The sequence below is a fragment of the Camellia sinensis genome, chromosome 6, assembly GCF_055761805.1.
Source record: "Camellia sinensis isolate YWXY chromosome 6, ASM5576180v1, whole genome shotgun sequence".
NCBI lineage: Eukaryota > Viridiplantae > Streptophyta > Magnoliopsida > Ericales > Theaceae > Camellia > Camellia sinensis.
Window position 1 is genome coordinate 130402951 of NC_138966.1, and position 27629 is coordinate 130430579.

The following is a 27629-nucleotide window of genomic DNA, read 5'->3' on the forward strand; positions in this document are numbered from 1 at the left end:
GGGAATTCACACTCTTTCCAAAATTTTCTATAAAGTACAATGGTACTCATGTAAATTATTCAACATTCCATAGGACACCCAACAGAAAGAAGTTTTCAAAAAAAGAGTGGGAGAATTTCACCCAGGAATCAACCCGACATGTTGTGACTGAGTTGGCATCCTCTCCAAAGTTCACTAATTGGATAATTAAGCATGCTGACAGGATACAACTCCTTCCAGATGATAGTTCAGATAACACAATTGGAAGTGGATCAGATTCCATCGATGAGAATCTTGTAGTAAGTGGCGATTGATTTACTTTGTTCAAATGGTAGCTGCAACCTTAGAGTAGGAAATTAGTTACTTGTAGCAATACAATGAGGTAGTAGCTAGGAATGGTGCTGTTTACTTTAATACATCATATTATGTCATTAAGTAATTGTGGCAAATCTTTTGAAATCTTCTAATCATGTTATAGTGCCTGCTCTTTCTAATCATGTTATAGTGCCTGCTCTTTCTACCAAAAACTTTTGATGGTTGCATAAAAAGAGCATTGTCAAGTGTTTTAACTCTCTCATTCAGCTTTAACCCACTTATTTAGTCACCCATAAAAAGGGCAACACACTTGTGCAGTTGCAATCTCCATTTGCATTTGTTTATCTATTTTAGTTCAAGTTGGTGCATATGTTATGTTTGTTTCTATCACAAATCTATAATGCTATAGCTAGTAAGCCTAGAAAGGTATCTCATCTATGAAGCTAGTTTTGGAAAATTTTAAGCATGGTTTTCATTTTCTCTGTGAATAATTTTAAGGGATAATTACATTTTGAGAGAATTACGTGCATTTCTTAATAGGTAGATTTATTGCCCAATATAAGTCATGTGATAATTAACAGCGTTTTTATAATATAAAAAATAAATAAATAAAAAGCATCACTAATTGTTAGTTTTTAGCAACAATATGAAAAAAATATCACAAAAAGTAGCTAATTGTTAGTTTTTAACAATAGATTTAGAAAATTGTCACATAAAATGTCATTAATTAGCAGTTTTTATCAATAGATTTAAAAAATCGTCACAAAAAAGTCACTAATCATGAGTTTTTAGCGACAATGTTGATAGGATTAACTTTCAATGACGAATTGATAGGACTTAATGGGAATTATGTCTAATTACTAGGATTTGTTGGTAATTTACCTTTATATTTTAGTGGGACTTGGGAAAACAAAGTACATTTTAGTGGGGAATTTATCTCGATCACAATAGGGGTGGGAAGAAAAAAAAAATTATGGAATGTATCCCTTGAATTGACCAACCTATCCTTCCTTTATGTTCTTTCCTCCCTATGCTCTCCCATTTCAACTTTGGTTGGCACTTCTTGCTAGCCACCACTGCCATGCCCTCCCTTGTTACTCCCAAGCCTTCTCCTACCCATCCTCGTTACCCTAGTCCTTTCCATCATTTTTCATCATCCTTACCACTATTACACCTTATTACCCCATTGTTGCTTCTGTCAATCTTAACTCATTCCCTTTTCACCTAAGTCCTCACCATCACAACTACCCTTTCCTATAAACCCTAACCATCGCAGCTACTTGAACCTCTTAGCCTTTCTCCATCACGACCTCACACCTCTACCCCTTATTGTTGGGGAACATGTTTGGTGAGTGTTACATATGCTAAGATGTATAGGGTAAATTTGTGTGCGGTTGTCACTCTTGTCACTTGCATCACACATAATTAAAACTTGCCCCCAAATGTTTCACAGTGGTAGATGTAATAGAAAGGAAAGATAATATAATTGTATAAAGTGAAAATTGAATACTTAAAAAGGATTTATACAATTGATCATATTTGTCCCAAAGTTTATTTTGGTTTGATTTTATTTGTTCATATGAGCAATTGGTGCAAATCCTAGATTTTTCATATATCTTTAACACTTAAAAACAAGTGTATAAACATGTAATTATGGATCAATCTCTGCTAGGCACCTAGAAAGTGCACATGATGCACATTGATTTCAATTGTGACATAATGTGCCTGAAGTTACAATGTAATGTGCTTAAAACTATAACTTAAACATATTGAATCACACTACGAGTTATGACTCACCGAGTAATTCATTGGGTCATTGGAACCCTCTAATTCTGTCTACCCAGTTCATCTCCCAAGTTTGCTCTCTCTCTTCATTCTAGAACCAGTCTTTATCTCTCTCCCGCTCTCTCACCATTTCCATTCTTCCTTACTCACTCTCTCCCTCTGTGTCTCATCTTCTTTATCACCACAACCATAGGAACCACCACCACACCCACTGTCAATCTCCAACCCTCAAACCCCAAATTTCGTTATCTTTTCTCTAACCCTCTTCTCTCTTTGTTTCTCACCTTCTTCATCACCATAACCACTACAACAACCACAAGAACCACCACTACTACAACCAACAGAACCACCACCATACCCATCACCAATCTCCAACTCTCAAACTCCAAATTTCATTCTCTCTTCTCCAATCCTTTTCTCCACCACAACCCCATATCTCTCACCTTATTCTCACTATCTTTCTCTTTGATCTCTCTCTCCCTCCGTTCTAAACCCTTTGAAACCCTAACCCTAACCAAAATGATCATTTCTCTCCCTCTTCAATCTATCTCTCCCTTTGTTCTAAACCTCTTCTCCAGTCTTCATCTCTTTGAAAAATAATCCAAACCCCAAACCCTAATGAAGACCATCCAAAGAAGACGAAGAAGGTTAACCCGAAGCTGTAATGAAGATGATCCAAACATGAAAATGAAGCAGATGAAGCCAAATTCCTTTTCAAATTGCAGGTATTTTTTATGATTATGAAATCTTACTAAAATTCAATTTCTTTTTTTTTTTTTTTTGAAATTCATTGCTTGAAATTGCTGAAATTGATTCATTCATATTGCTTGAAATTCCTAAAATTCAAATTATTATTATTTATTATTAATTTTTATTTTTTTTTGCTTCAAATTGATTTATTATTGATTTTGAAATAAAAATGCTTCAAAATTTATTTATGTTTTGGTGGATTTTTGGGTGAATTTTGCTTCTATTTTAGAACTGTTTACTGGGAAAGATGGTGAGAAAGGAAGGAAGCGAGGAAACGGTTGGTTTTGGTGACTTGACAACTTTGACAACTATCAAAACTTATGTCATATTTGACACAAATTTTAACATTTACTAAAAATAACAATTGTCAAAATTTACCATTAAAGATAAATCTCTATAAACTACTACTATAATTTAATAATAACAACTTCAATAACTTGTCGTTAAAGATGCTCTAACTCATTGGTCAAATCTCCAGTTACCTTCCAAAAAAAAATCTCCATTTTGAATCCAAACAAATAAGTCCGACACTATCCTCGACTTCTTGTATATCGTGAGACTAGGACGCGTGGTGTAAAAGTGAAATCTTGGAAAGTGTTTTCACTCCAATGCCAAGTAATTAATGGTAGTGTACTCAAATGACAAAAGTGTCACTTGACTACCATCAATCACTTCAATACCAGCACCACGCCATTAGAACATCTCCAAATATCTCACTATTCTCACAAGAAATTTCCTCCAATAGTCTTCCTACTTAATTCCTTATTTAAGATTGTAATTTTTATAGATAGACAAACTCTTTTACCAGTAAGATCCACCAACAAATTTTGTCTAAAAAATTGTTCATTTATAAATGTTCTGTATTCTATTATCTGTTCATTGATGGATAAATTATTTTATTTTGCTCATTGAAAAAAATATATGCTAAGTCCATTTTATTTTTTTTGAAAATGAAATTTAATAAATCTGCAAATAATTTCAATGATATGCTTTTTAAGTTGTTGAATGTCATATTTATTGTCAGGAGATGCATAGATCTCATGATATAAATATGATACAAACACACATACAAAAATTAAAATAAAATAACAGCTAGTCAAATGACACACTTCTAGGGGCAAATTACATATGAAATTCGCTCCTTTAGTCTTTATTTATAAGGGTAAATTGACCCATGATATAAATTACAACGACGACGAATAAAATTTACCCTATTTGTAAAGTTCCATAACATAAAAAACTCCAGGGCAAGGAATGAACTGATAATTTGAAAAACCAGAGGATTTGAAGAGAGTTTCAAGTTCTTTCTTAGTCCTCTCTTTCCCTCCAGGTTGAAGTAACATGATATTGTCAAGTTGAGTGGCATACTTATCACCCACACTTGAATCTGGAGTCTCTGGCATTATAATGTCTATTATCAGCACCTTCCCTTTTTCTGGCAACGCTTTGTAGCAATTCTTCAAAATTCTCACACACTGTTCATCTTTCCAATTATGGAGTACATTCTGTGGACAAAAACACAAGTCAATTAAGAAGTACCAACACTTTTTAAAATGTACATTTTCGTATTTAACACTTATTTGACACTTCTTAACATGTGTCCGATGCGCGTCCAAGTGACTCATATTTTTTTTTTTAAACTCAAACACAAGTTTGGACGCTTGGAGAGAGATACACATAAATACATTATAAATTTTTTTAAAAAAATAACTTAGAAAATAATATAGATTTATAGTAATTAATCCCTGTTTCTTTAAAGTTTATAAATTAGTGGTATGTTTATATCATTGTACTATATTTGAAGGTAATATTAATATGCATGACATATAATGAACATATAAAATTATATATCTTGTGTATCCCGCATCTGTTATGTTTTGTAGTTTTTGAAAATTAATATGTCATCATGTCTGTATTGTGTTCATATCATGTTGTGTGTATGTGTTCATGCATCTTGACACATTAGTTGCTGTCACTATTATATAAACTATAAACCCTAAGCCGAGCCATGATTATAGTTTTAAGTAAGAGTATCGGGATACATATCAATATCAGTAATATGGTTTTATATCGAATTATATCAGTCGATTTATTGACAAATATCATTATCGAGAGTATAAAATTCAAATATGCATCGATTGAAATGTAAACTCAGCGATGAAACAGTCTATTAGACACATTTTTCAAATGCAGTGATGTGACAGTCTATTAGAATATTTAAGAAAACTCTCTCTCATGTGTTTTCTAATCATTAGACAATTATCTCTTTTACAAATTACTAAATTTAAAAAATAACTCTAAAACGTAAACTTATATATCATTTTGTAATCGAAAACCCTAGTCATGAGATTTCAAGTGTTACGAATTCATTGAATTGCACCTTTATCATAATGGCATCTGCTTTTGGAATCGCTGTAAGCATATCTCCTCCAGCATGTTCTATACCTGCGAAACATTTGATTACATTCATTAGCAAGAAATTAAATGACATGCCAAATGCAGAGTTCATAGAGATTTGATGGAGTCAACTCATATGAAAGGATTGCGTTTGATTTTGTCATCGAACTTTTGTATTTAATTTTTTTTACACTTCATGAAATACATACTTAAAATTGAGTGTATTATATATAAATTATGCTTCTTGTAATTTTAGTTATGCTATAAAATTATTACTATTATCACCTAAGTGATGATTGGATCTATTTATGACAAAATCAAAGGTGAAATCAAAGTCGGTCAATTTTTGAAAACAAAATAATGTTACAAATTCAAAAAAAAAAAAAAAAAATATTAGTCACAAAATTACTCAAAAATTAGATTTATTGGTAATAGAGACTTACAATACATAGCACAATCCTTGTATCCCAAAAAAAAAAAAAAAAAAATTGTGATGAAAAATTATCAATACAACATATAAGAGTTTTAAATATTATATTTTTTCGTCTTTAAAGACATAAATTTTGTTACAAAATATATTTAGATAGTCAAAAAAAAAAATAGCATAGTACCAGGATAAGATGGAGCACTCTTAATTACCCAAGGCAAATCAAAGTTAATGCCCTTAATGGAAGGGTACTTGGATACGACCACAGTAAGGGTAGTCCCAATCCCACCACCCACGTCGACCAATGAGGTTAGCCCTTCAAACCCTTTGTATGTTTCAAGAATTTTCTTCATATCTACAGAGGATTTGGTAGCCATGGACCTGTTGAAAACCTGCTTCAATGTTGGATCGACGTCCATGTATTGGAATATAGTCATCCCATGCACTTTCTTAAACTGGTTCCCACCTTCTAGGATTGCATCCTTCAAGTGGGCCCTACAAATTCATATGAATTAAAAAAATTGAGATTAGACCCTCTCAAATTGGGATATCTAATTAGACGGTTAGTTCAATCTAGTTCATTTTAGACTTATTTCGATTTGTTTTGATAATCTAAATCATTTGTTTTATTTTTTGTAACGAACAATTCAAATTGTCCAAGTAGAATTCACCATGAGTGAAAGCAAATATCATTTAATGTGGCTTGTCTCTAGTTGTTAAAATATGGCCAAAGATTCTCTATCCCTAAATCTAATGTTAAATATTAATAGTAACAAAACAAGAAATTCTACTGAAAACACATTAACAAATATTTTATTTTTGAACAAAAAGAGAGCATCATATGCCTTTAAATATTAACAGTAATACTCCAAATTTAGAATTTTTGTCCCGATTCATCAATCAACAATTGAAATTTATTTTATATATAAATGCATATAATACTAATTTAATCTGCATCACACAATTATAATATGTGAAATTTCAAAAAGTTTTCTTGACTTAGACTTTTTGAAATGGAAAATGGTTAGTAGTTCAAAATTTTGTGGTTTAAATGACTCAAAACTTGTCAAAACGACGTCGTTTTGAGTAATTTGAACCATTTAAACCATAAAATTTTAAACTATTGTTTCGAAATATTAAATATATGGGTCCAAGTCAAATGATATGGGTCCAAGTCAAATGAAGTATCTCTACCACACAATTAGAATATGAGTGAAATTTGAAAAAGGTTTTCTCGAGATAGGCTTTCCGAAATATTAAACATAGGGACTAGCTAAAAGTTCATTTTTAGTTTTTTAATTTATTTTGAATTATATTATTTCTTATATTTTTTACACATAAAAAATTTTTAAAAAATTAAAAAATTAATTTTTTAATCAATATAGGTCCAAGTCATATAAAGTTCAATCATTTGATAAACGCCGTATATTTTATGTAGTTTAATGATCTATATTTTTTTATTTTACATAATAAATAAAGGGATGTGAGCAATTTTGATTTTATCATCAAATTTTTTTATATTTTTAAAAATATCATTGTTATACATTTTGCATTTTGAATAAAAAAAAATAGGTAATTGGTTTTGAGTTTTAAATATAATTTTGAGTTTTTTAATTTTTCTTGCATTATTGTTTTTAGTAGTAAAATTTTTAAAATATTTCAATCAAAATTAGTTTTCCCCTTTTTAGATTCACATAATATAGATATACTTAAAAAGTAATATATTTATAAAAAAATATTTTAAAAATCACCAAATACAAAAATATATATATTTTCTAATTTTTTTATCTATTGATTTTTTTAATTTATCTACAAATATTTTATTTTTCACATGCATGTAGAATATAAAATACAAAATACAAAATAAAAAACTCAAAATCATTGTTATAAACACAAACAATGTTTTGAAAATCGGACCGAACCAGCCGATATGACCAGTTGAACTATCGACCGATCCAAAGTTCGGTGCAAATCAACCCTCAAATCTGGACTAGCTTGAAAAGCAACCTATTTTAAACCAGCCAAACCTGCTGTTAAATCGGTAACCTGATTGAACTAGAACGGGTCGAAGCAAATCATACAAATTTGCTATATATGGTCCAACAATAAAAAATTTGATACAACAAGGAGTTGAACTTAGCATCTCAAGCTCTTAAGAGCAAGCATTTCTATTATGCCACTATGACTCCTTGTTAGCAAGGATGGATCTTGGAGAGCGGCTGCCCCCCAAAAATTTAAAAATATCATATATTATACTATAAATTTTAAAATAATTTAAAATTATAAGAGTTCGCATGCTCAAATTTTTTTTTTTTTTTGATAATTTTAAAATTATATAGAGTAGCACCCAATTTTTCAAACTATAAAATAACCCCCTAAAGTCTCAATCTTGGATCCGTCAATGCTTGTTAGTATGTACATGGCTCATTGTTAAACACATTTATAATTAATATTTTTACAAATAATACTAATATAAAAAATATATATAATCATAAAAATTTGATAAATATATATACATATATTAAAATATAAAAATATTTTAAATAAATATATTTTATTTATTTTTAAATTATAAAAATATTTATAAAATAATTATAACGTTACGATTTAATTCATATTCAATCCGACAATTCAACAGATAATTCGTTTATGTGATCTACTTTTCAATTCACCCACGATCCGATTTTTAAAAACTATCAAATCATATTAGATCGAGTTAGGGGATGACTTACATGATTCCAAAGGTGGCTCGGTGGAAGGCGAGAGGGACCATTGGAGCCAAGGAACCCTTTTCTTCATCGTTTTCAACAAAATATTTACCAGCAGGTGCGAGTCCATAGAGTCTCTCACTCGACCCATCTTCAAGTGTATGAGCAGAGCAAGTGAGAAGAGAGTGGCTCACCAGCAGACACAGCAAGCGGTCCAGCATCGCCGCCGCATCTGGGTTCGCCTCCGCCGTCGGTACTAGACGAGACGTTATCTCCGCCGCCGAGATAACAGTGCCTGCTCCCGCGACTATGTCGAACAGCTTGAGCTCCACCGCCGCGTTCAAGGCGGTGAAAAAGATGTGACAGGTAGACAATTGCAAAGCATATGCAAAGGCCTCATCATCACCTTCTTCACAATGAGAGGAGTGTTTCAGATGGCTTTCTTTGGAGACCATTCTTTCTTCTTTTTCTTTTTCCTTTTTGTTTTCTGTTTGTTTTTCTGGGAAATTCGGATACTTGGACAGTATTTATAGATCATTCATTTTAATTATTTAATATATGTGAAATTTCAAAAAGTTATCTTGACATAGACTATCCGAAATATTAAATATATGGTCCAAGTCATATGAAGTATCTCCACCACACAATTAGAATATTCGTGAAATTTGAAAAAGGTTTTCTTGAGATAGGCTTTCCGAAATATTGAACAGAGGGGCAATTTGAAAAATTATTTAAAAAGTTAGTTTTTAGTTTTTTAATTTATTTTTAGTCATATTATTTTATATATTTTTTATACAACAAAAAAATTAAAAAATTAAAAAGTTAATTTTTAACCAATATGGATCCAAGTCATATAAAGTTCGATCATTTGATAAACACTGTACATTTTATGTAGTTTAATGATCTATATTTTTTTATTTTACATAGAATAAATAAAGAGATGTGAGAATTTTTTATTTTATCATCAAATTTTTTTATATTTTTAAAAATATCACTGTTACACATTTTGCATTTTGAATTTAAAAAAAAAATAGGTAATTGGTTTTGAGTTTTTTAATTTGTCTTGCATTATTGTTTTTAGTAGCAAATTTTTTTAAATATTTCAATCAAAAAAAAATTCCCCTTTTAGATTCACATAATATAGATATACTTAAAAAGTAACATATTTATAAAAAAATATTTTAAAAATCACCAAATACAAAAATATATATATTTTCTAATTTTTTAATCTATTATTTTTTTTGTTTATCTACAAATATTTTATTTTTCACATGCGTCTAGAATATAAAATATAAAACACAATAAAAAAACTCAAAATCATCGTTATAGACCCAACTAATGTTTTGAAAACCGGATAAAACTGGCCGATTTGATGAATTAAACAGTCGACCGATCCAAGTTCCGGTGCAGATCAACCCTCAAATCTGGACTAGCTTGAAAAGCAGCCTATTTTAAACCGGCCAAACTCACAATTAAATCGGTAACCCAATTGAACTGGAACGAATTGAAGGTTTGCTATATATGGTCCAATAAAAAAAAATTGATACAACAAAGACTTGAACTTAGCAGCTCAAGCTCTTAAGAGTAGGAATTTCTATTATACCACTATGGCTCCTTGTTAGTACATACATGGCTCTTTGTTAAACACATTTATAATTAATATTTTATAAATAATATTAATATAAAAAATATATATAAACAAAAAGATTTAATAAATATATATATTAAATTATAAAAATATTTATAAAATAATTATGACATTAAGATTTAATTAATGATTAATGCTAGAGATCATGAAAAAAAATATCATGAAAGATTCTTTACCTTTAGATTATATATAGAATAAAACATCACACGCTAATCAAAAAATAAAAAAATTTCATCATACATTTCATAATATTTTTTTCATGATTCTTATCCCTAGTATTATTCTTAATTTATATTTAAGCCAACAGTTAAACAAATAACCGTTTATCTGATCTATTTTTCAATTCACCCACGATCCAATTTTTAAAAACTATCAAATCATATTAGATCGAGTTAGGGGATGACTTACATGATTCCAAAGGTGGCTCGGTGGAAGGCGAGAGGGACCATTGGAGCCAAGGAACCCTTTTCTTCATCGTTTTCAACAAAATATTTACCAGCAGGTGCGAGTTCATAGAGTCTCTCACTCGACCCATCTTCAAGTGTATGAGCAGAGCAAGTGAGAAGAGAGTGGCTCACCAGCAGACTCAGCAAGCGGTCCAGCATCGCTGCCGCATCTGGGTTCGCCTCCGTCGTCGGTACTAGACGAGACGTTATCTCCGCCACCGAGATAACAGTGCCTACTCCGGCGACTATGTCGAACAGCTTGAGCTCCACCGACGCGTTCAAGGCGGTGGAAAAGATGTGATAGGTAGACAATTGCAAAGCATATGCAAAGGCTTCATCATCATTTTCTTCATAATGAGAGGAGTGTTTCAGATGGCTTTCTTTGGAGACCATTCTTTCTTCTTTTTCTTTTTTTCTTTTTTTTTTGTTTTCTGTTTGTTTTTCCGGAAAATTCGGATACCTGTACAGTATTTATAGATCATTAATTAAAATTATATAATTATATTTAGGGTGAATTATGCAAATAGTTTTTATAATTTATACGATATATTAATTTAGTCCTTATTATTTCAATTCATTGAAGTTTGCTCTTGAATTTAACGGATTATGTCATATTAGTCCAATAAATAACGGCGGTTAGGTTTGATAGACGAAAAGTCAAACAATGTGTTAATTTGATATCTATAGTTACATGATGTATTAATTTGGTTTCTGTTGTTTTAATTTACTCGATTTTAACATAGACCAAATTGACACATCGTGCAAATTATAGGGATCAAATTGACACATTGTTTAAACACGTGACGACTTTCTGTCCACCAAACCTAACCGCCATTATTAATTAGACTAATATAACACAATCCGTTAAATTAAAAGGCAAAATCAAACAAATTGAAACAATAAAGACCAAATTGACATATTATGTAAAACTACATGGATCATTTGTTTAATTTATCCTTATATTTATTTATCTTTAAACAAAAGAATAATAATTATAATTTAAAATATAAAAAAAAAATTAGTGAAATATTTTTTTTCTAACTTTTGATAATAAGAGAGGTTTAATTTGATTTTTCTTATTAGTTAAGGTCTCTCAATAATATTATTAAAGAAATTTTAATTCATCACAAAAAAATTTCTAATTTCTCTATAATAAATTTCTCTATAAATTTTTATCCAACAATATTTGTTTGTAAAGTAAATAATAAAAATAATTTTAAAATTAGACTGTCTTTTTATTTAATCAAATTAATTAAAATAATAAATTTTAATTATCATATTAATTTATTTTTATTTTTATTGAAAAAATATTTTACAAGCATACTCTGACAAAATAAATTATTCAAAAGTGTTGAAGTGGAACTGCTTAAAAGTCCAAAACAAATTTTTAATATATTTTTCTATCATATTATCTCTTTAATTTTTTATATATTTAAAAAAAATTAAAAAAATTAATTTTCATAGCATTTTCCTTTTTAGGTTCATCGGACAAGTCAATTCCACAGCATTTTCAACAAACACCAATACCACGAAACATTCCTCATTAAACCAAATATTCTTAAGTAAAATGGCTATTTATCTTCGAGTAATGTTGAATATTTACGCTTTTAAATTTATGTGAATTGACGTTTATAATATCATATCATTATAGATGTAATTATAAATTTTTTGTTGTTCTTAAATAATTTTTTTGTCTATTATCCCTCTTCAATTTTTGATAATATGAGTAGTCTAATATTTTTTTTTTATTAGTTAAGATCTCTTGAAAATATTATTAGAGAAATTTCAGTTTGTCACAGAAAAATTTCAAATTTATCTATAATGAGCGAAAATTTCTCTTTGAAGAACGGAAAAAATTTCTTTGTATTAATATTTCTCTTTGAAAATATTAAGAGAGTTCAATTATTATGAAAATATTACATATCCTTTATTATCTTATAAGATCATAATATTATGAACCTTAAACTAAAAATTCCTTAAAATAGTTAGTTCCCAAAACAATGTCTTATTACCCTTCTATGGGGCTGTTTGATCCACATCCACTAAGCTAATTCAATTAGTCAAAAAAAAAAAAAAAAATTCCTTCTAATTTTTTGCAGGAGAGATTTCTAAACGTATTTAATTTTTATTTATCTTCATTTTATGTTTAGTTCATAAATTTGTATAAAAAATTGAAAAGAAAAAATTAAAAATTTGTGACATATAATTGTATTTTAACGAACTTAATCTTTTCTCTTTTCAAATTTTTATCAAATTTATGTATAAAAATAGCATAAAATACGGAACTGAGGCTGAGGTTTGGTTAGACATCTAACTAAAAACACCATATTAAAAACAAAAAACAAATTAAGAAAGTACGTATCAGAAGACTGGGAAATTATTCAATGTTTCTAAAGTATTACGTGTTTATACTCCTTAATCAATAATCATTCAATATGTTCTCTCATGTTTCTCAAGCCAACACAATACTCCACCTATCTATCTTCTCCACCAATCACAATGCTACAGAATATCACGTATCTATATTCTGAGATTACTGAATTATTACCCCTGAAGACATAAGTTTGGGGAGTCTTCTCAATTTACTCAGAAATTTACCAAATGCATTGATAACCAAATTAATTGGATCTTTTTTTTTTTTCCTTAAAAGCCTCCACTTTGATGTGGGCTGCCATGTAGACAATTGGTAAATATTCGGGTAAATTGGGAGGCTCCAGTTGAACTGTCGACCGATCCAACGTTCGGTGCGAATCAACCCTCAAATCTGGACTAGCTTGAAAAGCAACCTATTTTAAACCAGCCAAACCTGCGGTTAAATCGGTAACCCGATTGAACTGGAACGGGTTGAAGCAAATCGGACAAATTTGCTATATATGGTCCAACAATAAAAAAATTTGATACAACAAGGAGTTGAACTTAGCATCTCAAGCTCTTAAGAGCAAGCATTTCTATTATGCCACTATGACTCCTTGTTAACAATGATGGATCTTGGGGAGCGGCCGCACCCCCATTTAAAAATATCATATATTATACTATAAATTTTAAAATAATTTAAAATTACAAGAGTTCGCACCCTCAAATTATTTTTTGATAATTTTAAAATTATATGGAGTAGCACCTGAGAGGGTAATTTTGGTGAAAATTGGGCCGAGCTATGAGATGGGCATTATGGCCCAAAGTACGAAGGGCTGGGTAAAAAATCCGTAAAATTACTCCGGCCCAAGAGAGGTAAAAGATTACTCCGGCCCGAGAGGAATGTAAAGTTACTCCGGTCCGGAAGCGACTTGGAGTTAGGCCGGTCTCAGAATTAGTCCGGTCATGGCGTAGTGTGGTTAGAACGGTCAGAACCTTACTGCTCGGTAGCTCGGTCTAAACATACCATTTTTTGTACATGAGAGAACCAAGATAAAAAGGAGAAGGAAGAACTGAACTAAGGATAGTACGGCTTACTCTGTGGCTCAACATAGCCATGATTACTTCGGTCATGTGGGAGTCCGGCCATGGTAATAACCATCTCACTTGGTTTAAGCAGTGAGGGGGGTGTTGGAGGATAAGGATTATCCTTCAGGAGGTTAAATCCTAGGAGGACTCTGCATGGAGGAATAGAAGTCCTACTAGGATTGTGCCACACGAAACCTATAAAAGCTCACAAACATCACCTTTGGAGAGGTAACACATAACTTTGCTTTCTGAATATACAGAGCTTTTGTCTATTTGTCAAGCTTACTGACTTAGGCATCGGAGAGGTTTCCGGCGCACACCCGCCGGGTAGCTCACGTTAGTATTTTCAGGTGATAAAGCGACGACGAACGGAGGAGCGCAGGCTTGATCAACAGGATTATACGAGAAGGTTTATTTCTTTCCCGTACAATTGGCGCCATCTGTGGGAAATACAAATAGAACAAAACCTCTTGATTAAAGCTTCTCCTCTTTAAAAAACAATGGCGCACATTGAAGAATTGCCACAGTCCGCCATCGACGGGCAAACTCCAGATGGGGGTGCAAGGCGTGAGGGATTACCTTCTATCTCTCCCATGGCGGACTTGGAGTCCCAACGACATAACACCAGGAGGGATACAAGGAGGAGACGGACTCACAGCCCCCGTCACTCTCGTTCACAAAGTCCTGACAGGCAAAGGCGGAGGATTGATCCTCAAATTCTGGAGGACTGCGTGAAGGAACAAGACGAATTGATAAGGAAGATGGCGGCGGACATGGAGGCCTTGAAGCGCCAAATGAAGAACAAAGAAGTGGCGACAGGAGAGGGGCGCAAAAACAAGACGCCCCCTCGCCACTCAGAAAATCATAGTAGGAATACCACACCCTCGCAAGGAGGGAGTAGAAGCCTCAAGACAGGCGACACTCAATCCAGGTCTTCCAGAACTCGTTACTCCAGATTTGAGAGGACGAGATCTGAAAGATCATACACTGAAGGAAGCACGTATTGGCCCTCACATACGCACCAAACCAGATCTAGACCGACGGAGTTACCCAGATCATCCGACTTACGAACCGTGCTCGAAGAAAAAGCACGATGCAAGAAGGATGCCAGGGCACGGGATCCACACAGAATTTCTACCTTACAGCGGTTGGCTCCTCGGACGCATGGAAGCGTCGAGGTTGGAATGCCAATACCGCGCCCTGCATATGAACCAACGGACAAAGCATTAGCAAGGCTGCAAACTTCGCCATTTGTTCCGGCAATTGAAAACGCGCCCCTACCATCAGGCTTCCCTCAGCCTAAATTCACTACATATGAAGGGAAGACGGATCCCTATTCACACTTGAGCCACTTTCGCCAGGTCATGGCTGTATACAGGCGAAACGAGGCCTTAATGTGCATACTCTTCCCATCAAGTCTTGGCGACCTAGGCTTGACTTGGTTCGAGAAACTTCCAGAGGGCAGCATAGCCTTTTGGGCACAATTGGCAGAGGCGTTCGTAACAAGGTTTCGAACGAACACTAAAACCCCGGTGGAGATTGACCAATTGCTCTCCATTGACATGGGCGATAAAGAGACCCTAAGATCCTACAATAGTCACTACTGGGAGATATTCAATCAGATTGGGGACTGCCCCACCAATCTCGCCATTGCGCAGTATAAAAGAGGCCTTCCAGTCGGAAACAGACTAAGGGACTCGATCACCATGACACCACCCCTCACCATGGAAGCCTTGATGGAAAGAGTGCATCAGCACATCAGGGTAGAAGAGGATGGCGCACGTGCCAAAGCAAAATCTGGGGTGACCACAGTACCAGAAAAGAAGACCTCAGCGAAGGTTAATACGGTAAATCGACCGAACAGAAACGGACGTGGCAAACGAGATAACGGAGAAGACCCGGATAAAAGATGGTTGAGAATCCGCACTGCCATAACCACGTTGTTCAAGAAACCAATATATCGGATTTTGAGCGAAATAAGAGATGAGCCTTTCGTCAAGTGGCCAGCCAAGCTGGGAGAAGCACAAAAAGACTACGACAAAAGATCGCGGTGCACCTTCCATAAAGAAAAGGGACACCGCACTGAGAATTACATGCCATTGAGACAGCACCTGGAGGGGTTGGTAGCAGCAGGACACCTGGATAAGTACATCGAAGGAGGAATGCAACCAGCCCCCCAGGACCATAATAACCCCAATGGGATGCCAATCGACGCCCCGCCTCAAGGCATTATCAATGTGATACATGGAGTCTTTGAGCCTGAACGTGTATGCGAGCTCAGAGGATCAATCAAAAAGGCTGAACACTTAAGAGAGGTGCTAAGTGCCCAACCTGCCACCAAGAAGGGGAAGACAGAGGCAGCAAACGTCATGTCTTTTTCAGACAAAGACTTAGAACGAATATACTGCCCTCACAATGATGCCCTGGTCATCACTCTCTAAGTCAAGGATTTTGACGTCAAGCGGATTCTGATTGACCAGGGTAGTTCATGTGAAATCATGTACTATGAAACATTTAAACAACTGAAGCTACAAGACAAAGACTTGGCGCCTGCTGTATCTCCCCTAATTGGATTCAACTCCATGCCAGAATGGCCCGTCGGCAAAATAATTCTTCCAGTTAGAGCAGGAAGTGTGACGAAACAAGTGGAGTTCTGGGTATTGAAGGTCCCCTCTACTTACAACGTCATCCTGGGCAGAACATGGCTGCATGCCATGCGATCGGTGGCGTCATCCGACCACCAAGTAATGCGGTTCCCCAACGACACCGGTATAATTGAAGAAGTCTATGGAGATCAGATCATGTCAAAGCAATGCTTCGTCACGGTAAATGGCAGCCGCGCTGCCAAAGGATATGTTCATTCGGTGGAAGAACCTGAGAGTAATGAGCTATTCGCAGATGTCGGCAAAGCGGCGGATCAGAAAGCAGTGGAGGACTTGGTAGGGGTAAAAATAGATGAAAAGAATCCGGATAAGTTCTTTTTGCTCGGTTCATCGCTGTCCAACACTGAGAGATTAGAGGTCTTGGAATTCTTAACCTCTAACATCGAAGTGTTCGCCTGAACACCGTACGACATGCCAGGCATTGATCCAAACTTCATCTGTCACCAACTCAATGTCCACCCATCCGCCAGACCAGTCATTCAGCGCACTCGCAGATCAGCACTTCACCATGCCGAAATAGTGGCAGAAGAAGTAGGTAGCCTGCTGGAGGCAGGAGCAATTAGAGAGGTGCACTACCCAAAATGGATCTCCAACACGGTCGTAGTGCCAAAAAAGAATGGCAAATGGCGCGTCTGCGTCGACTATAAAACAGTCAACAAGGCGTGCCCAAAAGATAGCTTTCCTCTTCCACGGATAGATCAACTGGTAGACCTAACAGCGGGGCACAACCGACTTAGCTTTCTAGATGCATACAGAAGCTATCACCAAATCGCCATGCATGAACCAGACCAGGAGGTCACATCCTTTACAACTCCAAGAGGACTATACTGTTACAAGGTCATGCCCTTTGGCCTGAAGAACGCAGGGGCAACATTCTAACGAATGGTCACCAAGATGTTTGAACCATTGTTAGGAAGAACGATGGAGGCTTACATCGACGACATGGTGGTCAAAAGCAAGGATGAGAATGACCATCTCAAGGACCTAAGAGAAACGTTTGAAATCCTAAAGAAGCACAGTTGCACCTCAATGCATCTAAGTGTGCATTCGGAGTAGGATCTGGCAAATTCCTGGGCTTCCTTGTGACCAACCGGGGAATAGAAGCAGACCCCTCTCAGATCAAAGAAATCCAGGATTTGAAGAGACCAAACTCAGTGAAAGAAGTGCAGCATCTCACCGGCATGGCAGCCGCGCTCAATCGGTTCATAAGCCGGTCGTCAGACAGACTACGACCATTCTTTCAAGCTTTAAAAGCCAAGTTTGAATGGGACGAAGAATGCGACCAAGCACTAGAAAGCCTGAAAGAATACATGTCCTCCCCACCATTGCTGGTCACCCCAATACCAGGAGAATAACTCTTCCTATACCTTGCAGTCCCTCAGCATGCAATTAGCGCAGTGTTGGTCCATGCGGAAGGAATTCAACATCTGCCCATCTATTATGTCAGCAAGACATTGCTGGGAGCCGAAACAAGGTATTTGCCACTGAAAAAATTGGCATTAGCCTTGATGATGGCCTCCAGAAAATTGACACACTACTTTCACGCCCACACCATAGTCGTCCTCACAGCTTTCCCATTAAAAGCTTTGTTTGAGAGGGCGAACTTTTCTGGGCGAATTTTGAAGTGGGCAGTAGAGCTGGGACAATTCGACGTCAAGTTCCAACCTAGAACCGCAGTGAAAGCCCAATCTTTGGCAAACTTCGTCGCAGAGTTTACTCCTGGAAGTCATCATATCTGCCCAGTCGACCTAACTGACACAACCGAACTAGGGATGGAAGTTGACGCCGGAATAGCGCAACCCCTAGCAGAAGGTACTCAGTCAGACTCCAAGGCAGACCAGACTATAGACAGCAAGGAAGAAGCAAACCAAGCTACAACAAACCAAGACTCACCAACAAATAAAGACTTGGTTCAATCAGATAGCGAGGGGCAGACAACAAGCATGGACCTTGAAGAAAACACCAGCAACGTTCTTGACTCCATGACATCTTCTGACCCCTCCACTTGCTGGAAGTTGTTCGTTGGAGAGATGTGGAAGCTCTTTGTGGATGGAGCTTCCAACCAACATGGTGCAGGACTTGGCATAGTCCTCATCTCACCAGACGGCCTGGTTGTGGAACAAGCAATCAACCTTGGCTTCCTAACATCAAACAACGAAGCGGAATATGAAGCAGTTCTAGCAGGACTCAAATCAGCATACCATATGAAAGCCACCGAATTAATGGTCTACAGCGACTCACAGCTGGTGGTAAACCAAATTTCTGGCGACTATGAAGCAAAGGATGATAAGATGGCTAAATACCAAGAATTGGTCAGAACAGAAATCAAGAAATTTGAAGTAGTAAGGATAGAACAGATAGGCAAGGAGGAGAACAGCAGAGCAGACGAACTAGCAGGCTTCGCCTCAATGGCAGACACCTCCATCCCTCATCCACTACTGATCGACTACCTACCTAGACCAAGCATTGAGGACCCCGAAGCAGAAGAGGTATGTTGCACAGAACTAGGCCCCTCATGGATGGATCCCATCATACTATTCTTGAAAGACGGCGTCCTACCAGAAGAAAAGAAAGAAGCCAACAAAATTAGAGCAAAGTCACAGCGATTTTGGCTCTCCCCATCTTTGGCATTATACAAAAAGTCGTTCTCAAGACCCTACCTAAAGTGTGTCCATCCCAACAAAGTGGAAGTATTCTTGTACGAGATACACGAAGGGGTGTGCGGAAGCCATCAAGGAGGAAGATCGCTAGCTTACAGGGCCATTTCACAAGGATACTGGTGGCCATACATGCAGGCAGACTCAAAAAAATATGTGAAGAGGTGTGAGAAATGCTAAAAATTCGCACACCAAATACATCAACCAGCAAGAGAACTCCTACGATTAACTAGCCCATGGCCTTTCGCAATGTGGGGCTTGGACATAGTAGGACCACTTCTAACAGCACCCGGCAACAGGAAGTTCTTTCTCACAGCAACAGAGTACTTCACAAAGTGGGTGGAAGCAGAAGCATTAGCATCAATCAAGGAAAGAGATGTGAAGAAGTTTGTCTGGCAAAATATCATCACTCGGTTTGGAATACCAAAAGCCCTAATCTCAGACAATGGCACTCAGTTCGATGGTAGAATCTTCAAAGGCTTTTGTGAAGAGTACAAGATAGAGTTCTACAATTCTACACCAGCATATCCTCAAGCAAATGGCCAAGCAGAAGCATCAAATAAAGTTGTCTTAGATGGACTGAAGAAAAGGTTAGAAAAGGCAAAAGGCAAGTGGGCAGAAGAACTTCCCCATGTTTTATGGGCTTACCGCACCACACCTCGACGCTCAACAGGAGAAACACCATTCTCCTTAGCATATGGAATGGAAGCAGTAATCCCACTGGAAATTGGCCTCCCCACAATTCGAAGCAAAAATTTTGATCCTGACTTAAATGGAGAGGCCATAACATTTGAGCTCGACCTCGCCGAAGAAAGAAGAGAAAAAACACTAGTCCACATTGCCTCGTATCAACAAGAGTTATCTAGGAAATACAACAAAATGGTGCATCCAAGACAATTCAAGATCGGAGATTGGGTACTACGCAAAGTGATGGGAAACACCTTGATACCAGGAGATGGCAAGCTAGGGCCAAACTGGGAAGGTCCTTACAAAGTGATTGGGTTAGCAGGCAAAGGGGCATACCACCTAGAAGACAAGGATGGCAAAGCAATCCCTAGACCATGGAACACCGCCAATCTCAAGTTATTTTATTTTTAGCTTTCCTCTTTCAAACACGTGTAATTTTTTCTTTCCTCAATAAAATAAATCGATTCTTTTCAGCATGAGTTGTTCTCTGTAAAAGTTAGCTTTAGTGAAGTTAGGAATATTGCACACATTATTCTAAGTTAGCTGGAAAAACTAACTTAGAGGTTGGCTGGAATAAACCAACACCCCTCCTAAGCCCAGGATAAGGATCCAGCCTGCAGGACGTTTGGTCGGAATAACCAAACATTATTCTAAGTTGGCTGGAAAAAACTAACTTAGTGGTTGGCTAGATTAAACCAACTCTTTGTACTCTTCAGCCGAAGTAAGGGTATGGCTGAAGAGTGGTTGGCTGGAATAAACCAACACCCTTCCTAAGCCCAGGATAAGGATCTAGGCTGCAGGACGTTTGGTCGGAATAACCAAACATTATTCTAAGTTAGCTAGAAAAACTAACTTAGTGGTTGGCTGGATTAAACCAACTCTTTGTACTCTTCAGCCGAAGTAAGGGTATGGCTGAAGAGTGGTTGGCTGGAATAAACCAACACCCTTCCTAAGCCCAGGATAAGGATCCAGGCTGCAGGACGTTTGGTCGGAATAACCAAACATTATTCTAAGTTAGCAAGAAAAACTAACTTAGAGGTTGGCTGGATTAAACCAACACCCTTCCTAAGCCCAGGATAAGGATCCAGGCTGCAAGACGTCTGGTCGGAATAACCAAAAATTATTCTAAGTTGGCTGGGAAAACTTAGAGGTTGGCTAGATTAAACCAACTCTTTGTACTCTTCAGCCGAAGTAAGGGTATGGCTGAAGAGTGGTTGGCTGGATTAAACCAACTCTTTATACTCTTCAGCCGAAGTAAGGGTATGGCTGAAAAGTGGTTGGCTGGATTAAACCAACTCTTTATACTCTTCAGCCGAAGTAAGGGTATGGCTGAAGAGTGGTTGGCTGGATTAAACCAACTCTTTGTACTCTTCAGCCAAAGTAAGGGTATGGTTGAAGAGTGGTTGGCTGGATTAAACCAACTCTTTATATTCTTCAGCCGAAGTAAGGGTATGGCTGAAGAGTGGTTGGTTGGATTAAACCAACTCTTTGTACTCTTCAGCCGAAAGTAAGGGAATGGCTGAAGAGTGGTTGGCTGGCTTTTAAACTCTTTGTACTCCTCAGCCGACATAATTATGTCGGCTAAAGAGTGGTTGGCTAGTGAGCATAGTTAGATTGACCAGCTAAAACCGAGATAACGGTTGGAAATAAAAAGATCATGAAAAAATCATCACAAGTACAAACATACAGATCAACCGAAGTAAGAGTTCAAGAAAATTTTCATTTATCAAAGAGCAAATACAAAGGGGGGTCCTTAGCCCGGTTACAAGTCCAAGAAAAAGAAAAATAAAAAATTAGTCAAAAAGATCATCGAGATCGGCTTCAATTTCAACACCGACTCCGGTTTCAGATGGACCAACAGTCTCAGTTGGAAGCATGGTCTCTGTTAAAAGCACATTTTCGGTTGTCAAGTCTTCGACTACTGGCTCCAACCAAGCTAATTGATTGTTGACAACCGGAGTCTCAGTTTGCTCCTCTTCTTCTTCATCGTCAGACACTTCAAGAAATTGTTTCTGGAGGTCGGCAGCATACTCCGCCAGTGAGGCTGGAATGAAATACTGCGGAGCATTGTAGATATCGGTGTCAGGCCCACAACCGAGCTGCTCCACCGCACCCCTCCAGCCGCATTTGAAGAACAAGTCCTTCGCAGCTTCACACTGTTGGATGTACGCAGCCTCGCCATCCTTGAAACCCTTCGCCTCGGCGTCCTCAGCCTTCTTCTTCAGAACTGTTATTTCGGCGTCTTTAGCGCCCTCAAGCTGTGTCATCTCCCACAAATATTTGTCCTTCACTTCGGTAACAGCTCGCCGTTTATCACTATCAGCCGAGGCAACTAGTCCGGTTAGACGAGTTACCTCGGCCTCCAGCTCATCCATCCTTTGTTGAGAACGTGTTAGTTCGGCAGTCTTGGCTTCGGCTTCCGCCATCGCTTGTCTCGTTGTTTTTCGGAGCTCCAGCACTTTCCTATGTGCAATGTTGTTCTTCTGAATGGCCTGCAAAATAATAACTCTCTTTTAGCCAGACTAACAGTTGGGAAAAAGTTAGACAAAGAAAACAGAGAGCCACCTACCAGGATCATTGATTTTGTTGATGACCGGATGGCCTTCAGCTCGGTGTTTAGTTGCTTGTTGTGGTGCTCCATATCTTTTGGAAGGCAAACACTCTTGGCTAGATTGAAAGCCATCAAGTGATCTTTCTCGACAACAACCGAGTCAATTTCCTGGATATTTCGGTTTTGAAAGGTGAGAATTAGAGCCCATTTGGAGGAGTCAGCTCGGTCAAATTGCTCCGGTTGAAGGCTGGATTGAGGGCTTGGCGGAAGAATGGTCTCATCCTCGTCAACAAGTCGTTGCTCGGTTTGGCTAGTCCGGGCACGCTTGCTCGCCCGAGATGAGGATGGCTGTTGGGATGGAAGGGCTACCACGGTCTCGGTCGCCTGACCAGTTTGTTGAACCTCGGGTCTGTTAGTTTCGGTTAGAAGCGCCCTTACTCTGTTCCTTTTAGCCATTTCTTCCTCAGCAGTTAGTGGGATTAGTCTGATTTCTGGCAAGGTTGGGTCCGGTTCTGGGGCCTCCTCTAGCAGAAAGTCGGTCACTCTAGCTTTTCGGCGGCCGCTGTATCTGTAGGTCGGCTCGAACCTTAGTAGCTTAGCCCAACTACGTTCTGGATATCGTAGTGCGGCGCGCAAAGTCGCTAGATTTGGGTAGCTGTATAGAGAATGAAGGTGGGCAGAATCTGCGAAAGAAGACAACTGTTAGTTCGGCTGAAAGATTGAAAAACCGAAATACAATAAAGCACGCAAGAAAACCGAAGTAAATATACCGGGTTCTCCTTTTTTCCAGTTTATACGTCGGCCAGGAATCTGGGCTTGGTGATCCTCAAAGTTCCCAGACACCTAGAAAAAATCGTCATCATTTAAATCTTTATCCGGTGTATATTTTATTATTTTCTCTCGGCGACGGCGTATTCTTAAATAGTAGACCCACCCATTTTCTTTTGAACCAATGGAGTATTGGTGGAAGATTTCGGCCAGACCGAGGTTCAAACCGGCTTGGCGGTTTAGTTCAGCTATTCCCATTATGATACGGTATGAATTGGTGGATAGTTGGGTTGGCCATAGTCTGGTTTGCCTAAGAAACTCACAAATTAAGGGTTGGACCGGAAATCGTAGTCCGGTTTCAATTATGGATAAGAGGGTGAAGAGGACAAAGCCTTCATTGCCCCAAGGAATGACATCTTTTTCGGCTAAAATCAGGTGGACGTCATTGGGTATATTGTAGTCTTTTCTGAATTCGGCTAGGCCGCCCGGAGTGTCTACTAGATACCTATACTTCCCCATTTATTGTATAATTTACGTATAAATTAGTTCGGTCCAAAAATTGTTCTCAGTAGCTCGGTTGAGCGCGCAGAGGAGTGCCTGGGCAACCTAAGTCTGCAAAGTAGAAAACAAAGGGGTTAAGCACAGATCATCAGACCGTGCTACAAAATAAAAGTACAAAAAATAGGAGCCCTACTTCGGCTATGTGGATGCCACAGGTTCTAGCTCGGTTTCTGCAAGGTGATTTGTAGCTCGGTCTGAGTAGGGCTTTGCTAGTTTGGGCTCGGCAAGCGTCTAGATATCTCGGTTAAGGAAACGGTTCTGTTTGACTGGTTGATCGTCTAGGGGCAGCTTTCTGAGTTCCATCTAAAAAAAAGCTGGTTTAGCCTCAAAGGCCTAGATCGGTTGGAGTTCAGGTATCTCATTATGCTAAGAGCAAACCTAGTTCGGTGGGTTACCTCGGCTAAGGTCTATCAAGAGGTGGTTTGACTTATTCAAAGCTACTGGTGTAAACATGAAGTATTAGTCCGGTTGTAAGCTGACTCGACTTTTACCTAGCTTGAACCGTATCCTAGTTCGGTTGCATCATGATTTTGGATTAAAAACCTGTTTTCTACAGGATATTTCATATACTCATGCATTCTACTGTTAAGTTTTTTCCATAGAAGTACAAAGCAAAGCAAAACGGAAAAACGTGTTTGTAGAAAACACAGAAAACAAAACGCATAGAACAAATACGAAAACAAACAGAGCAAGTAAGATGTACAATACTAACCAGATGAAGAAGCAGGAGCTGAAGATGGAAGCAAAAAGCAGCAGTTCACAAACTCTTTCAGAAAGACGAAGAATAATGAAGAACACGAACTCAGAAGATTGAAGAAGTAGTAGAGGCACAGAGAGGGAGAAGTTGCAAAATATGGCAAAAATGAAGAGGCTCGTTTTTAGGTAAAGGAAAAAGGGCGGGACTATTCAAATTTCACGAAGTACGAAGACGGCGTGACAGCCGTCCTCAGTCAATCAGAGCGTGCCACGTGTCCTGGGAAGGAGAAACGATTCAGTCGCTGTGATTGAAGAGACGTTTTGACCGGACAAGCAAAGCCCGATGTAAAATTAGCTCGGCTGAAAGGCTTAAGAGTTTTAGCTCGACTAGAAAGGCTAAAGGGTTCTTTAGCTCGGCTGCAAAGGCTTAAAAACTTCAGCTTGGCTGACAGACAGGTAATCCCAATCATGCTGTGCAGATGGAATTAAGGGGCAATTAAGAGGGTAATTTTGGTGAAAATTGGGCCGAGCTATGAGATGGGCATTATGGCCCAAAGTACGAAGGGCTGGGTAAAAAGGCCGTAAAATTACTCCGGCCCAAGAGAGGTAAAAGATTACTCCGGCCCGAGAGGAATGTAAAGTTACTCCGGTCCGGAAGCGACTTGGAGTTAAGCCGGTCTCAGAATTAGTCCGGCCATGGCGTAGTGTGGTTAGAACGGTCAGAACCTTGCTGCTCGGTAGCTCGGTCTAAACATACCATTTTTTGTACATGAGAGAACCGAGATAAAAAGGAGAAGGAAGAACCGAACTAAGGATAGTACGGCTTACTCTGTGGCTCAGCATAGCCATGATTACTTCGGTCATGTGGGAGTCCAGCCATGGTAATAACCATCTCACTTGGTTTAAGCAGTGAGGGGGGTGTTGGAGGATAAGGATTATCCTTCGGGAGGTTAAATCCTAGGAGGACTCTGCATGGAGGAATAGAAGTCCTACTAGGATTGTGCCACACAAAACCTATAAAAGCTCACAAACATCACCTTTGGAGAGGTAACACACAACTTTGCTTTCTGAATATACAGAGCTTTTGTCTATTTGTCAAGCTTACTGACTTAGGCATCGGAGAGGTTTCCGGCGCACACCCGCCGGCTAGCTCACGTTAGTGTTTTCAAGTGATAAAGCGACGACGAACGGAGAAGCGCAGGCTTGATCAACAGGATTATACGAGAAGGTTTATTTCTTTCCCGTACAACACCCAATTTTTCAAACTATAAAATAACCCCCCTAAAGTCTTAATCTTGGATTCGTCCATGCTTGTTAGTATATACATGGCTCATTGTTAAACACATTTATAATTAATATTTTTACAAATAATACTAATATAAAAAATATATATAAACATAAAAATTTGATAAATATATATACATATATTAAAATATAAAAATATTTTAAATAAATATATTTTATTTATTTTTAAATTATAAAAATATTTATAAAATAATTATAACGTTACGATTTAATTCATATTCAATCCAACAATTCAACAGATAATCTGTTTATGTGATCTACTTTTCAATTCACCCACGATTCGATTTTTAAAAACTATCAAATCATATTAGATCGAGTTAGGGGATGACTTACATGATTCCAAAGGTGGCTCGGTGGAAGGCGAGAGGGACCATTGGAGCCAAGGAACCCTTTTCTTCATTGTTTTCAACAAAATATTTACCAGCAGGTGCGAGTCCATAAAGTCTCTCACTCGACCCATCTTCAAGTGTATGAGCAGAGCAAGTGAGAAGAGAGTGGCTCACCAGCAGACTCAGCAAGCGGTCCAGCATCGCCGCCGCATCTGGGTTCGCCTCCGCCGTCGGTACTAGACGAAACATTATCTCCGCCGCCGAGATAACAGTGCCTGCTCCGGCGACTATGTCGAACAGCTTGAGCTCTACCACCACGTTCAAGGCGATGGAAAAGATGTGGCAGGTAGACAATTGCAAAGCATATGCAAAGGCCTCATCATCATCTTCTTCATGAGAAGAGTGTTTCAGATGGCTTTCTTTGGAGACCATTCTTTCTTTTTCTTTTTTTTCCTTTTTGTTTTCTGTTTGTTTTTCCCGAAAATTCGGATACTTGTACAGTATTTATAGATCATTCATTATAATTATATAATTATATTTAGAGTAAATTATGTAAATAGTTCCTATAGTTTACTTGATATATCAATTTGATCCCTATTATTTCAATTCGTTGAAATATGTCTTGAATTTAACAGATTGTGTCATATTAGTCCAATAAATAACAGCTATTAAGTTTGGTAGACGGAAAGTCAAACGATGTGTCAATTTGGTCCCTATAATTACACGATGTATTAATTTGGTCTCTATTATTTTAATTTGCTCAATTTTGATATAGACCAAATTGACACATCGTGTAAACTATAGAGATCAAATTGACACATCATTTAAGCATATGACGGCTTTCTGTCCACTAAACATAACCACCATTATTTATTGGACTAATATGACACAATCCGTTAAATTCATAAGCAAAATTGAGCAAATTGAAACAATAAAGACCAAATTGACATATCGTGTAAAATACATGGATCATTTGTATAATTTATCCTTATGTTTATTTATCTTTAAACAAAAGAATAATAATTATAATTTTTTTATAAAAAAAAAGAAGAAAATTAGTGAAACATTTTTCTCTAACTTTCGATAATAAAAGAGGTTCAATATGATTTTTCTTATTAGTTAAAGTCTTTCAATAATATTATTAAAGAAATTTCAGTTAATTACAAAAAAAAAAAAAATTTCAAATTTCTCTATGATAAATTTCTTCATAAATTTTTATCCAACAATATTTGTTTGTAAAGTAAATAATAAAAATAATTTTAAAATTAGACTGTCTTTTTATTTAATCAAATAAATTAAAATAATAAATTTTAATTATCACATTAATTTACTTTTATTTTTATTTAAAAAATATTTTACAAGCATACTCTGACAAAATAAACTGTTCAAAAGTATTGAAGTGGAACTAGTTAAAAGTCCAAAATAAACTTTTAATATATTTTTTTATTATATTATCACTTTATTTTTTTATATATTTTTTTTAAAAAATTAAAAAATTAATTTTTAATCAACTTTT

At 36.8% G+C, this 27629-nt stretch overlaps 2 protein-coding genes across 2 annotated transcripts; both read right to left on the reverse strand.

The window, feature by feature from the left end:
- Positions 1–3956: 3956 nt before the first annotated feature.
- On the reverse strand, positions 3957–26560 carry LOC145793582 (uncharacterized). The gene is made up of 6 exons (XM_082876445.1): positions 26118–26560; positions 10417–10915; positions 8386–8888; positions 5838–6148; positions 5210–5274; positions 3957–4334 (listed from the first exon to the last, which is right to left on the reverse strand). The coding sequence occupies exons 1-6, from the start codon at positions 26543–26545 to the stop codon at positions 4041–4043; spliced, it is 2100 nt and encodes a 699-aa protein (XP_082732571.1). The 5' UTR covers positions 26546–26560; the 3' UTR covers positions 3957–4040.
- LOC145792885 (uncharacterized) lies at positions 21606–23755 on the reverse strand. Its single transcript, XM_082874747.1, has 2 exons — positions 22473–23755; positions 21606–22395 (listed from the first exon to the last, which is right to left on the reverse strand). Exons 1-2 carry the CDS (start codon positions 22908–22910, stop codon positions 21697–21699), a joined length of 1137 nt encoding a protein of 378 aa, XP_082730873.1. The 5' UTR covers positions 22911–23755; the 3' UTR covers positions 21606–21696.
- Positions 26561–27629: the final 1069 nt, after the last annotated feature.